At 46.3% G+C, this 13,395-nt stretch overlaps 1 protein-coding gene across 1 annotated transcript in view; it reads right to left on the reverse strand.

Annotated features, from left to right (window-relative positions):
* Nucleotides 1-601: 601 nt before the first annotated feature.
* Nucleotides 602-13,395, reverse strand: part of lingo3b (leucine rich repeat and Ig domain containing 3b) — a 32,582-nt gene continuing 19,788 nt past the window's right edge. Inside the window, exons 2-4 of the mRNA XM_072441315.1 lie at nucleotides 3,812-4,421; nucleotides 2,956-3,699; nucleotides 602-2,785 (exon numbers count right to left, since the gene is read on the reverse strand). Coding sequence (XP_072297416.1) covers nucleotides 2,216-2,785; nucleotides 2,956-3,699; nucleotides 3,812-4,366 — 1,869 coding nt within the window. The 5' untranslated portion in view covers nucleotides 4,367-4,421 and the 3' untranslated portion in view covers nucleotides 602-2,215. The remainder of the gene's footprint in view (nucleotides 2,786-2,955; nucleotides 3,700-3,811; nucleotides 4,422-13,395) is intronic.

The following is a 13,395-nucleotide window of genomic DNA, read 5'->3' on the forward strand; positions in this document are numbered from 1 at the left end:
AAGACATCTAACATTAACCTTGCGATGAGCTGGGGGGACCTGCCTAAGGCCCAAAGTCACTGAGATAGGCTCTAGTCACCCTAATGGAAACAAGCAGTACAAGATGAATCAGTCTAACACCATTTTCATTCTAAGTCGCACTAAAGGACTGGATAATGAGTCTGATTCCACCTTAACTCACAAAATAAGATTAGATTTAGTGTAGTCCCTTATGTTTACACTTACATTTACACACAGTGAGGCCTAAAATATAACCCCAAACCATTTTCAGAAGTAAGCAATGAAAGAAGCCAAGCATCTTATTTTGAACATGCTTCAATCATCACGATTAATCAGAAATCAATAGGCTTATGTCTGCACTGAGTGAATCTTTGGGGGAAACTTTATTGTGCAAAATGTATTTGCTTTTTTAGTTTTTGTTATGCCAAATATATTTCAAATTAATGCATTAGGAAATGAGTATTTTCGCAGCATGTTTGCACATGTTCACCTGTAGAACAGTTGAGAATAGAGCAGCGCCACATAGAGGACAACAGCTGAACAGTCAAAAGGTAGCAGAGAACAACAACTCCAAAAAACAAAATCAAAGACAAACGAGAAGCAACAAAACACAATTCTTTAGTATTTTTTGGGATGAAAATCACAGTACTACTCTCCACTATACAATGCACATGGCGTGGGTAGGGTTACACGATTTCATTTACATTGAATTCTTGGTCTCCAGCCAGGGACCCCTCCCAAAGGAGGACCCAGTGGGGGCTTTTAGGGATGGGGTGAGTAGGGGGATGCACTGGGCTAGGGGGGCAGAGACATTTGCACACTGACAGATTCAGAGACACACAGCAGACAGTGTTCTGTCTATTCACATGTTTTTTTATATGGTATGTATCTTCTGAGTGTATGGACCTCAATTACGTAGCCCAAAGACAGCACATGGTCTTTTAGTCTTCATGACAGATGGCAGTAGCAATAATCATTATTAAATAACAAAATCATGCACAATCTACTTTAGAAAAAATATCTTTTCATACTATGGCTTTTGGTGTCACAAATAAACACGTTTCTCTTTTGGTTTTATGGCTCTACATAGGGTATTGCTGGAATGTAGTCTCCCAGAGTAACAAATAGAGTCTGGCTCGTGACTTCACCTTTCCTGAGAAAAGGGTCGTTGAATGTGAATGTTGTATCATGTGTTGGAATGGTTGTGTGCATAACAGACTGAGCTCAGTCACCTGTCTGCCTCTGAGAAGGCCTGCCGCTCCACGCTGCTCCCCCTGGGCAGCACTGAAGGTCAGGCATTGACCAGCACAGAGGAGGGAGGGGCCGGGGCCACACTGGGTCTCCCCAGTTGATAAAAGGCCACGATCTGGGTTTGTGATTGAGGCGACTGAGAGGAGAGGTCACACTGACTTCTTTGTTCCTCTCAAACTCTTTTACATTGAACTTTTGTGCGACCACCAACCAGACCCCAACCTCTCTCCTCTGTCCTGGTTACTATGGTTACCATAGCAGTCCATGTCCGATGGGCTTCTCACCAAAGCCACTGGGACATGGGCAGTCATGGATGTTGGCTAGTGCACTCGTCCCAAACGCACACAGCAAATGTTGCAACGCTCGAACAAGACATGCCAAATTATGCTGCTCTTTTACATGCAAGATGCATTTAAAAGTGGTTTTGACCCGGCACAAACTTCCTTACTGTTGGTCAGAATAAAAAAATGAAGTAAGCTTGCCAATATTCTACAATGTGTTATATTCTGTGAATTGTGCAATTTAACTACAGCGCTCCATGCATATGGCTTGTAACAAGGCAGACACTGAAAGATGAAAACTACAAGTATGAGTTATGGATGATAACTAAGTCCTCAAGCTAAAGGTTTTTCTTAAGAAAAAAATACTGAAATAAAGTATATATGATGAAAGGAAACCTTGATACAACTCATCCCAGTTTCTCTTTATACCAGTTTTATTCTTACCAAGTACACAGGATTCAAATAGCATCTACCACAGCAAGGTAGAGAGATTGGGGTGATTCTTTACAATTAAATCAATTTGAGTCATGGCTTCTTTTTGGTGACTTTCAATGACTAAACTGAGCCATGACCGCAACATTTCAGACTTGTTTTGAAGTTGTAGGCTGTGTGGGTTTGTGTGTGTCATACACGTTTATGGGACGTGCTCATGCCTCCCCCGAAGGACCCCTGGCTGCGTTGTTTCATATCATTTTCATATTAAACTTCCTGGTCCCTCCTGAGGCGCCAGAGGTGGCAGGCTCAGATTTCCTGAAAGAATACTCCACTGTGAAGTTATTCCTGCGTTGGCCACGACCACGGCTCCAAACGAACAGCAGCAAAAAGCAGAAAAGCACAACTCCCAGGAAAGTGATGCAGCCCATTGCCGTGGAGACCAAGATGGTGGTCAGATCTAGGGTGAATTTGAGAAACACTCGTGTGCTGTTAATATTAGTGTCATTGAAGAACTCGCCGCTGTACAATGAGCGGTTGAGGAAAAAGGCTGAGGCAGCATCCAGCGGCTGGCCCCGGACTGTAAGTGTGGCAAAGTAGGTGTCGTTGCCCCCGGCATTACTGGCGATGCAGATGTACGTGCCGCTGTCTATGAGCTGGGCGTGGCGGATCTCTAGGGTGCCACTTGGGAGAACAGTGATCCGGCCTGAAGTCTTAGATGTGATTCGCCTCCGCTGTGGGGAAATCCACACAATGGCAGGAGTTGGTTCTCCTTCAGCTCGACAGAGGAAATTGACTGGCTGCCCTTCACGAGCAATGACCTGAGACAGATCGAATAAAGAAACAAGACTTGTCTTATTTGACATATACTGTCTGTATGTTTAAAAACTGTACTTACAGACTTCACAATTTTAAAATATTTATAATATATTGTCAAACAGGCAAAAAAAACAACAATTAATTATCTTTTAAATACACGCAAATGTCCTACCTGCTGCATTTTGCGGTTGCGTATCTTGGGTTTCTGACAGGTGAAATGGTCAAAGAGTGCAGAGTCGGTGAAGGAGTTGAGGCTGACGCCCTGCACCTCCACCGGCCCTGTGCACACCGGCACTCTGCCGTCAAAGTTGAGGGTCTTGCGACGCTGCAGGATCCACAACAGACGGCAGTCACATATCAGAGGGTTTCCATCCACTCGTAAAGTCTCCAGGCTGTTGACTGAGTGAAAGGAGCTCTCTTCAAGAGTCTGCAGGTGATTGGACGAGAAGTTAAGGACCCGGATCTGTCGTAGACCTCCCATGGCGTGATGCTCCACTGTAGTCAACCCAGTCTTCACCATGATCAGCTCTTTCAGTCTCAGGAGGTCTCTGAAGGCCCAGGACTCCAGAGAGGAGATAGGGTTGTACGACAGGTTTAAATGAGTAAGGTGAATGAGATTTTTGAAAGAGGCGGATGGGACAGATGTAATGTTGGTGTGAGTGATGGAGAGCCAGTGCAGATCGAGGCCCTGGAAACTCAGAGGGGAGATAAACTCAAGGTATGGCCACTGATTGATCTCCAGCCCACGTAGGTTGGAAAGTTTACGGAAGTTCTGGTCCTCTAAGGCTGAGATGCTGAGGTGATGAAGGCGAAGGGTCACCAGGCTGCGGAGGTATGACAGTGTCTGGCCCGCAATGGATGTCAAGTTACAGCGCGCTATAGTGAGCTCCTCTAGCCCAACCAGGCCAGCAAATGCCTGAAAATTTGAGAAACTATTAGTACAGAGTATGATGTGATTAAATACTGCATACTTGTCATATTATTATTATTAACACGAAGAATACCATTTCTGAACCTGGAGAACCTACCTTGTGAGAAATGTAGACCAGATCATTGTCTCCTACTTCCAGATGTTTCAGACTTTTGAGGTCTTGAAAGGTGTAGTCGAGTAAAATCACCATTTTGTTCTCACTCAGGTCAAGACTGGTCAGGTTGCCCAGCTTGGCAAAGGCTCCTAATGGCACTAACTTAAGCTGGTTTCCTTTGAGCTTGAGCACTTTGAGATTGATCAGGGTGGCAAAGGCATTAGGCTCCAGTGTAGCAATAAGGTTTTCACTCAGGTCCACTTCTTCCAGTCGGGGGTAAGGGGTCAGGTCGCCCGCTTGTACCCAGTGAAGCCGGTTTTTGCTGAGGTCTAAGAGTCGTGTCTCAGTGGGTATGCCCTCTGGAATGTTGGTGAGACGCCTCCGCTGACACGACACCGACCTGAGCTGAGCCGAACACTCGCAGCGAGGGGGGCAGGCCAAGCTGCTCCCTGGGAGCGTCAGGGTCACTGTGGCCGCCAGCGACACCGCCAGCAACCACTGCCACACCCTCAGCCATGGCACTAAGGCACACCCACCAGGGCCAGGGGAGCCAATCATGGCCCTGGGCTTCTGACTCCTGGCCTGTACCAGGCAGGGTCAGTACACCATCCACCTGAAAGACATAAAGGGGGAGAAAGCAGACGTCAGGATATATGTGATGGCCAAAATAGTATATATAAATATATATTTTTCACGATTATTTGTCTATTATTGAGTTTATATAAATAAAAAGCAATAGAGCAGGAACATGTAGAAAGCGGTTGGACAGTCTGTTGCTCTCCCACACACGACATTAACTCAGAAACAGTCAAAGAGCCTCGGCTCCAGATCTGCTATAACGTCTAAGAAAAAACTTTGGAAATGGGAACTGGGAAACTGATCAAAGAATGCTTTGTTAATTTGAAGGGCTATCCATTACCAAGCAATTTAGAAAAAAATACAGGGGTGCAATTAGGTGCACTCAGAAGTTGGCAACAGAGTATACGAATAATAAATAAACTGATTTGTGCCTAAATGGCAGAGTTGAAACGGCAAAACATAGTGGCCATTGTCCAATTACTAATTTCTGACTATTTTTCTCTTTAAAAATTGTGATGCAACAAATGCTGTTGTAATGTCCAGGAGATCATGTAAAAGAGTCAAGAATTATAATTATTGATGTATAATATTAAAGAGGCAGTTTGTTCAGACCATATGAGATGATCTAGTTAAAAGTGTGCCATATTTCTGTTGGAGTGACTGCTGTGCACACACTGACCCAGATCTCACCACAGCTCACTCACTCCGACAAACCAGCTACTCACAACCACAACAACAAACTACTCTGTCCCCAAAGAACAAAGCAAGCAAAGCAGAGCAACCGGGAGAAACAGAACAAACTAGAGAGGTGTGGACTAGGGATGTTAAATTATCAAATGATAGTATTACGTTTATTCATGATTACTGAGACCATGATCAAACATCAGAGACTTCTTTCATTTTCTTTCAATCCCATAGTCTAAAACATTGCATTTCTCAAGTTTGTGACCAGTTTTATGTAACTGAACTGTCTTAATGACAAAATGTGACAAAAACGGTCAGATAAAAATACATTTCGTTTTTGGACAATAGATTGCGTTAAAAAAGACTACAAATAGTAAAATATGGGCCAAACATTTCGTAACAAAGCAACAATGCAAATAATCTGCTATTGGTGCAATCACATTGCATGTCACATAAAAAACTTGATGACTTGATAATATCTTCTTTATTCAAAGGCAAGGCAAGGCAAGGCAAGGCAAGTTTATTTGTAGAGCACATTTCATGCACAAGGCAATTCAAAGTGCTTCACACAGCAGGAAAAATGCATTCAAATCACAAAGAAATTACAGAAACAGAAATACAATAAAATTAACTAAATCAAAAATCATCAATCCAACTGATTGTCTAAACTAATAAAATCCCAAACAAAAGAGAAGAGTGCAAAGAAAAAATCCTTTCAGTCATATGCGCAGCTAAACAAAACAGTTTTTAGCTTAGATTTGAACATTGTCAGAGTAGAAGCCTGTCTCACATCTTCAAGAAGACTGTTCCAGGTTTTAGCTGCATAAAACTGAAACACAGATTCCCCATGTTTTGTCCTGACTCTGGGCACCAGCAGGAGGCCGGTCCCTGAGGTCCTCAGAGTCCGAGATGGTTCATATGGCACTAACATATCCAAGATGTACTTTGGTGCTAGGCCATGGAGAGACTTGTACACAAGCAGAGCTGTTTTAAAGTCTATTCTCTGAGCCATAGGAGCCAGTGCAGAGACCTGAGAACAGGACTAATGTGATCATACTTCCTGGTTCTAGTCAGGACCCGAGCAGCAGCGTTCTGGATGTACTGCAGCTGTTTTACAACTCGTTTGGAGAGGCCAGTGAGCAGGCCGTTACAGTAGTCTAATCTACTGGAGACAAACCCATGGATAAGTCTCTCTAAATCTGGTTTTGACACTATATTTTTGATTTTGGCAATGTTTTTTAGATGGTAAAAAGCTGCTGATGTTATTGATTTGACGTGGCTATTAAAGTTCAAGTCTGAGTCCATTATTACCCCCAGATTTCTAATTTGGTTTGTAGGTTTTAGAGCGAGACTCTGGAGGTGACCGCTAACACTTTCTCTTTGTTTCTGTGGGCCAAAAACGATTATTTCAGTCTTGTCTGAGTTCAGCTGGAGAAAGTTGTTTTGCATCCACAAACTGATCTGTTGGATGCAGTGACAGAGTGAATCTACTTGGTCCATATTCACCTGCCGATAGTGAAACATAGATCTGAGTGTCGTCTGCATAATTGTGATAGGACACATTTTCACTGCATATCAACTGACCTAACGGCAGCATGTAGAGGTTGAACAGAAGGGGACCCAGGACTGACCCTTGGGGCACTCCACAGGTCAGGGTCATGTGGTCTGAGACACAGCTACCAATTTCAACAAAGTACTTCCTGTCTTCCAGATAGGACCTTAACCAGTTTAGGGCAGTGCCAGTGATGCCCACCCAGTCCTCTAGTCTCTGTTCACTAGCAAGGACCACAGCCCCAGATACGATGCAAGGTGTTTATTGGCAGGGGAGAAACATGAACAACACGAATGTACGAAGTTGATGCCGTTTTGGGTCTTCTTGCAATGAGGGCTGAAGGCTCCCGGGCCTCGATACCCCCATCTAGGAGATGAATTAGAATTAGAACAGTTTAAAGAGGGTGGGAGGAAGGGGCACGAAAATCACGAACACAGGTGTGTGTGATCTGGATGATTAAGTAGTGTAGCCGCAGGAAGGGGCGTAGGAAGGGGCGTGGTCCTGCTCCCAAACTTAAGATAACAAACTTATCTTCATTTCACTAGCAAGGACCACAGCCCCAGATACGATGCAAGGTGTTTATTGGCAGGGGAGAAACATGAACAACACGAATGTACGAAGTTGATGCCGTTTTGGGTCTTCTTGCGATGAGGGCTGAAGGCTCCCGGGCCTCGATACCCCCAAAAGAAGCTTAACGAGGCAGTGCAGATTAGCAGAATGGAGGACGAGGAGGTAATGGTGTGTATAGACCTGGAAAGTCATGGAGAACCAGTGCTCCACGATATAATGCGGCGGTCAACGACTCCTTAACTGGAGGCAGATGTGGCAGCGCCAATGTGGGAAAAGTTTGGTAGGAAATGTGGGGACCAGGCGTGGAACGACTTTAAGTAAAGGATGAACCAGATCCTGAGTCCTGTTGGGAAGTGCCACTTGACGACCAGTGCACAAGGTCTGGACGGATTGCAAAGGGGCTCGGAATAGATCGTGTTACCACAGTAGTCCTGCTGTTTTAGGGGAAGACTTAAGCGTTGGTTGGAGGTCCTTGATACCGGGGTGAGGAGAACTATTGTGGACAAGACGGCCTCTGAGCAGGGGAACGCGCCTGAAGAGACGTCGATGCCACTCGGGTAGGCTTGAGTACTTGCAATGTGACTGGTAGTCGAAGGTGAATGGGAAGTAATTAGTTAAGGTTAAACGTGGTGAGGGTAGAATGAAGCCATGATGGAAGGAACGTTAACTGAGCTGGATGGTCTAGGAAGACTGAAGCACCTGAAGCGGAGCTTATGTGTGAAACGTGGTAGCTGAGGTTGGAGGAACTGGGGTCGATGATGTTCCACCTCGGTAGTAAATGTTCTGAATGTATTTGTTGATGATACAGGGTCATCGGACTGGACGGCCATGAACATGAATGGCCCGACAGGAAGACAGCAATCCTTATAGCATTGGTCTTAAAGAACCCCCAAACCGGCTGATAGAACGGTGTATCAAAGTGCAGCAGCAACTTGATGGACTGGATGAGAATGACGACGCTTTGGAGTGATGAACCGAAGACGTTAGGGTCGGGAGGTGGGAGATACAGGGCTTGTCCCAAGGGGATGATCTGCATGGTAAAGTTGGTATAACCAGCTGCTGTTTGGAGGGCTCCAAAACATGGCGGACCGGCGAACCGGCATCCCGGTGCCCGAAGGGGGAAGAAGCGGCATCCTGGTGCCCGAAGGGGGAAGAGGCGGCATCCCGGTGCCCGAAGGGGGAAGAGGCGGCATCCCGGTGCCCGAAGGGGGAAGAGGCGGCATCCCGGTGCCCGAAGGGGGAAGCGGCGGCATGAGGGAAGAGGCTGCATGAGGGAAGAGGCTGCATGAGGGAAGAGGCTGCATGAGGGAAGAGGCGGGAAGAGGCTGCATGATAGGAGGGAAGAGGCTGCAGGGGGGAAGAGGCTGCAGGAGGGAAGAGGCTGCAGGAGGGAAGAGCGAAGAGGCTGCATGAGGGAAGAGCGAAGAGGCTGCATGAGGGAAGAGCGAAGAGGCTGCATGAGGGAAGAGCGAAGAGGCTGCATGAGGGAAGAGCGAAGAGGCTGCATGAACCTCACGGAAGGAGGAGACATGGCATCCCGGTGCCGGGGGGAAAGGGGGGGGGGGGGGGAGTGGGTTAGAGGTGGGGGGAAGAAAATTGACCTGGCATCCCGGTGCCGAGGGGGGAAATAAAGTAGACCTGGCATCCCGGTGCCGAGGGGGGAAATAAAGTAGACCTGGCATCCCGATGCCGAGGGGAGAAGGGGGGGAAAGGCAGTCGACCTGGCATCCTGGTGCCGAGGGGGGAAAGAAAGTAGACCTGGCATCCCGGTGCCGAGGGGGGGAAGAAAGTAGACCTGGCATCCCGGTGCCGAGGGGGGGGGAAGAAAGTAGACCTGGCATCCCGGTGCCGAGGGGGGAAAGAAAGTAGACCTGGCATCCCGGTGCCGAGGGGGGAAAGAAAGTAGACCTGGCATCCCGGTGCCGAGGAGAGAAGGGGGGAAAGAAAGTAGACCTGGCATCCCGGTGCCGAAGGGGGAAAGAAAGTAGACCTAGCATCCCGGTGCCGAGGGGAGAAGGGGGGAAAGAAAGTCGACCTGGCATCCCGGTGCCGAGGGGGGGGGTTAGAAATGGGGGAAATAAGAGACCTGGCAACCCTGTGTCAGGAGAGCATGAGAGACAGAGGGGGGGGAGGAGATCTGGCATCCCGGTGCCGAGGGGGAGCATAAGAGAGGGCATGAGGTAGAAATGTTTAGTAAAAGGTAGTGTTCATTGTTAGGGGGAAGGGCGAAAAGGAGATCTGGCATCCCGGTGCCTGAGGCGGAGATATTTAGTAAAGGTAGTATTGACGGTTAGGGAGAAGGGCGAAAAGGAGGTCTGGCATCCCGGTGCCTGAGGGAGAAATATTTAGTAAAGGTAAAGTTCATGGTTAGGGGGAGGACGAGGAGGAGGAGATCTGGCAATCCCGGTGCCTGGGGGAGAGAGCATGAGGGGGTAGAGAGTGAGCATGAAAGAGGGGGCATAAAGAAGAGACATACTTGTTCGGATTTGGTTTAATTTAGAAATAAATGAGAAAAAGTGAGGCCTAATGATCCAGGAAGAGAAAATTGCAACCTTTCGCTGGATAAGAGCGGGGCCTGGCATGAACCCGGCGAGGGGAGGGAGAAGGAGGAAGGGGGAAGAGAGCGCGCGAGAGCGAGGGTAAAGGACGGGAGGAAAAGGAATGGAAGGAATGAGGCTGGAACCTGGCGACGTAAAGCCAGAGATGAAACGCTAGAACCTGGCGACGTAAAGCCAGAGATGAAACGCCGGAACCTGGAGGAGCCGTTCCTGCCCGCGAAAGTGGGCCGGGCAGAGCGCGCTCCGCAGTGGAACAAGAGTTAACGGGAATTGTGAGCGCAAAAGAGAAGTTTAAAACATCATGATTTGATGACGGTGCCATGGTCTGGAGACCTGCCGCCGTCCATGTGGACGGTCAATGTAGAGAGAAATGACGAGCGCGCGCCGTGGGCGCTTAACGAGCGAGGCCGTGGGATGAGCGCTGGGATGACCCGGGCGCTGGAAAGACCGGAGCGCTGGGAGGAGGGCGCAGGACGCACGACGATCTCAATACCGGACTAGCAGAAGTGATGCGAGGTGGGACGCTGGTCTGCTGACGGGGCCTGGCCGTGAGCGAGAGCTGAGCCTGTGAGAACAGCTGATGGGACCGGACCGGTCCTAGTGGGACACCAGTGGAGGATGGCCCGGTGTGGCTCGCCTGTGCTGGGCCGATGCATCGAAAGGAACGGGGTCGAGTTGATCCATAGAAAGGTCGGGAACGAGTGTGTTTTCGAGCGAGGCTCCCGCCGCCATGGAGCGTGTGCACGAAAATCACGAACACAGGTGTGTGTGATCTGGATGATTAAGTAGTGTAGCCGCAGGAAGGGGCGTAGGAAGGGGCGTGGTCCTGCTCCCGAACTTAAGATAACAAACTTATCTTCATTAAGAGGATCCCATGATCGACAGTGTCAAAAGCAGCACTCAGATCTAACAGAATTAAGACTGAGGCTTTGCCCGTGTCAGTGTTCAGGCGGATGTCATTTGTCACCTTGACAAGAGCAGTCTCAGTGCTGTGATGAGGTCTAAAACCTGACTGAAAAACATCAAATGAGTTGTTTATTAAGAGGAAATCTGTGAGCAACCTTTTCAAGGACTTTGCCCCAAAATGGCAGATTAGAGATGGGCCGGTAATGACTCAGTACTGCGGCATCAAGACTGCTCTTCTTTAGGAGAGGCTTTATGACCGCAGTTTTCAAAGACATTGGGAATGTTCCAGATTGAAGCGACATGTTAACTATGTGAGTGAATGGTGCTAACAAACTGTTCAGCGCAGACTTTAGAAATCTGGTGGGTAACACATCGAGGCAGCATGTAGATGAACTCAGACTGGTGATGATCTCATGGACAGTTTTGTCAGTTACTGGTGCAAAGTGAGTTAGCTCTAAGTGTCTTGGTGGTTTTAGGGTAATTTTTTGCATTGTGGGATTTATAGCATTTTTAATGCCCTGAACTTTGTCATTAAAGAATAATGAAAACTCATTACACTTGGATGTGGAAATGAGTTCTAACGGCAGCTGAGCTGGAGGGTTTGTTAATATGTTTACTGTGGCAAACAGGACACACGAGTTGTTACTGCAGCTTCCAATTATTTCAGAAAAATATCGTTCCCTAGTTCTACATAAGATTAGGTTGTACATGTTCAGCTTCTCAAAAGAAGTTTAAAAAGAAAATATAGTGTTCAACGTAATTTTTGACCTTTAAACCTACACAATGTTCTTACACAATGTTCTTACACCTGAGCCTCGTAGAGTGCTGTTATGAACAGATCTGAATTCAGGTGTCTTATCTTAGCACAAAAAAATAAATAACAAGTTATCGTTGTGTAACTTCTCAGCAGTGTGATGGATGCCTCCTGTCGCCACACTCGACTCGCAGCATCCCACGGTTCATTACAGAGTCACTGCCTGAGTCACATGGCGTCACCTCTGCTGCACTCAAGGACGAGCAAGGCCCCTTAAAACACACAGTCCATCAAACACACGCCCCCAGAGGACCAGCATCAAGAGAGTGGGCAAATGAATGTGCATGGCTTTCATGGTTTGTCCTGATGGATTTTGTGCATAGGTGCTGGCTTGTGGCTAGAGTGGTCTGGACACTAAAACACATTCACAACAGGACTCCTGAAAAGCACCTGTAAATTAACATTGACCAGATGCTACGGCGGTAACACTTGCAAATCACTTCCAGCTGCAAAGAATCCAAAGTGCAGGCAAACAGATGTCCAGGGAGATAATTATTTTTAAGAGTCTACAAATTACCCTATTTTTGGTATCTGACCTAATGACATATGTTGGGCAAACAAAATCCCCTCCAAGTCACAGACATACATCATTGGTACAGTTAACATCCCTTAACACTGATGACTGTGTCCAGATGTCTCCACAACAAGCACTTTCACCTAGTTTCAACTGTGTTTCGAAAAGAAAACATGCAGTTGTGGCGGTGTGTGTAAATAGGTCATCTATAAACACTGGGAGTCTTTATGTTTGGCCAGCAAAGCATGGATCTCATCAGAACTAGCATCCTTTTTGAACACAAACTGGCATAATTTAGCATTTAGCATCTATTTGGCACCTTTAATGAAAAACAAATAACGACAATACAAATTTTAAATAAAATACATACTAAATATTTTAAAAGCGAGGATGCACATGCCAGAGCTGGAGTGCAGACTTTAGAATCCAATTTATTACATTTGAAACCACAGGGCAAACCTGACAAGATTTTACATTTTACAGGAAGCCTGACAATTTCTACTTGCCATTGCTAAGTACCTATAAATCCTAGATTAAATATGTGCTTAGTTACTGGGGCTTAGTGCATCCTTGCAAGAGCTGCCTCTGGGAGGTTGGAGATGGGAAAGCCCAGCATCAACAATGAAAGATGACACACACAACCATACACAAATATGAAGCAGCTAATACATCCAGTCAACTAGGAAACAAGTGTTGCAGAAAATATCACAATAAACAAATATATTGAAACTACTTTATGCCACAGACACAATAAAATCCAGAACACTATTCCAAATGAACCATATCATAAAAAAACATGAGCTGTACAAGGTAAAAAAAAGAGCACAATAAAACACTTAAGCAGATAGCATAATTTATTAGTCTAATATATTAATTATTTATCCTCTACAGTCAAAATTGTAATATATTACCAAAAATATCATATCATCATTCACCAGTTGCAAAGGTTATACGGTATGTTAAAAGAAAATTCACAACAGACATATTGTTTCTTTTACCTTTTAACCTCCAAAGCACAGTTCAGTCATACACGTTATCTTGTTCAGTTCACATTAGATTTCATGTTGAACCATCATTTCTTCCATAAAGGCTTCTGGGGAATCCTTTGTACATAATATTCTTCTTTAAGTAACAGCTGTGATTCACTGGAGCAGCCTGTGTGACCTGATGGACACTGACACGCTGTCTGCTCTGACCTTTTGCTGATTACAGTCTAAAGTGTGAACATCGCACTTGACCGCCGCTGTCGAGTCGCCCGTGACAGCGTGTGGCAACAAAATAGAAATAATTGTTTTAAAAAGGCAACCACAGGAGTGTCAAGAATACTCCCTTTGAGGAAACCCCAAACCTGAAACACTAGTGCTGTGTTGGGACCGCTCTGAAAATATGTATTGCCGTTTCTTAATAGCG

Source organism: Eucyclogobius newberryi, unplaced genomic scaffold (assembly GCF_026437365.1).
Source record: "Eucyclogobius newberryi isolate DKJ021-1_F unplaced genomic scaffold, fEucNew1.0.hap1 SCAF_12, whole genome shotgun sequence".
Classification (NCBI taxonomy): domain Eukaryota; kingdom Metazoa; phylum Chordata; class Actinopteri; order Gobiiformes; family Gobiidae; genus Eucyclogobius; species Eucyclogobius newberryi.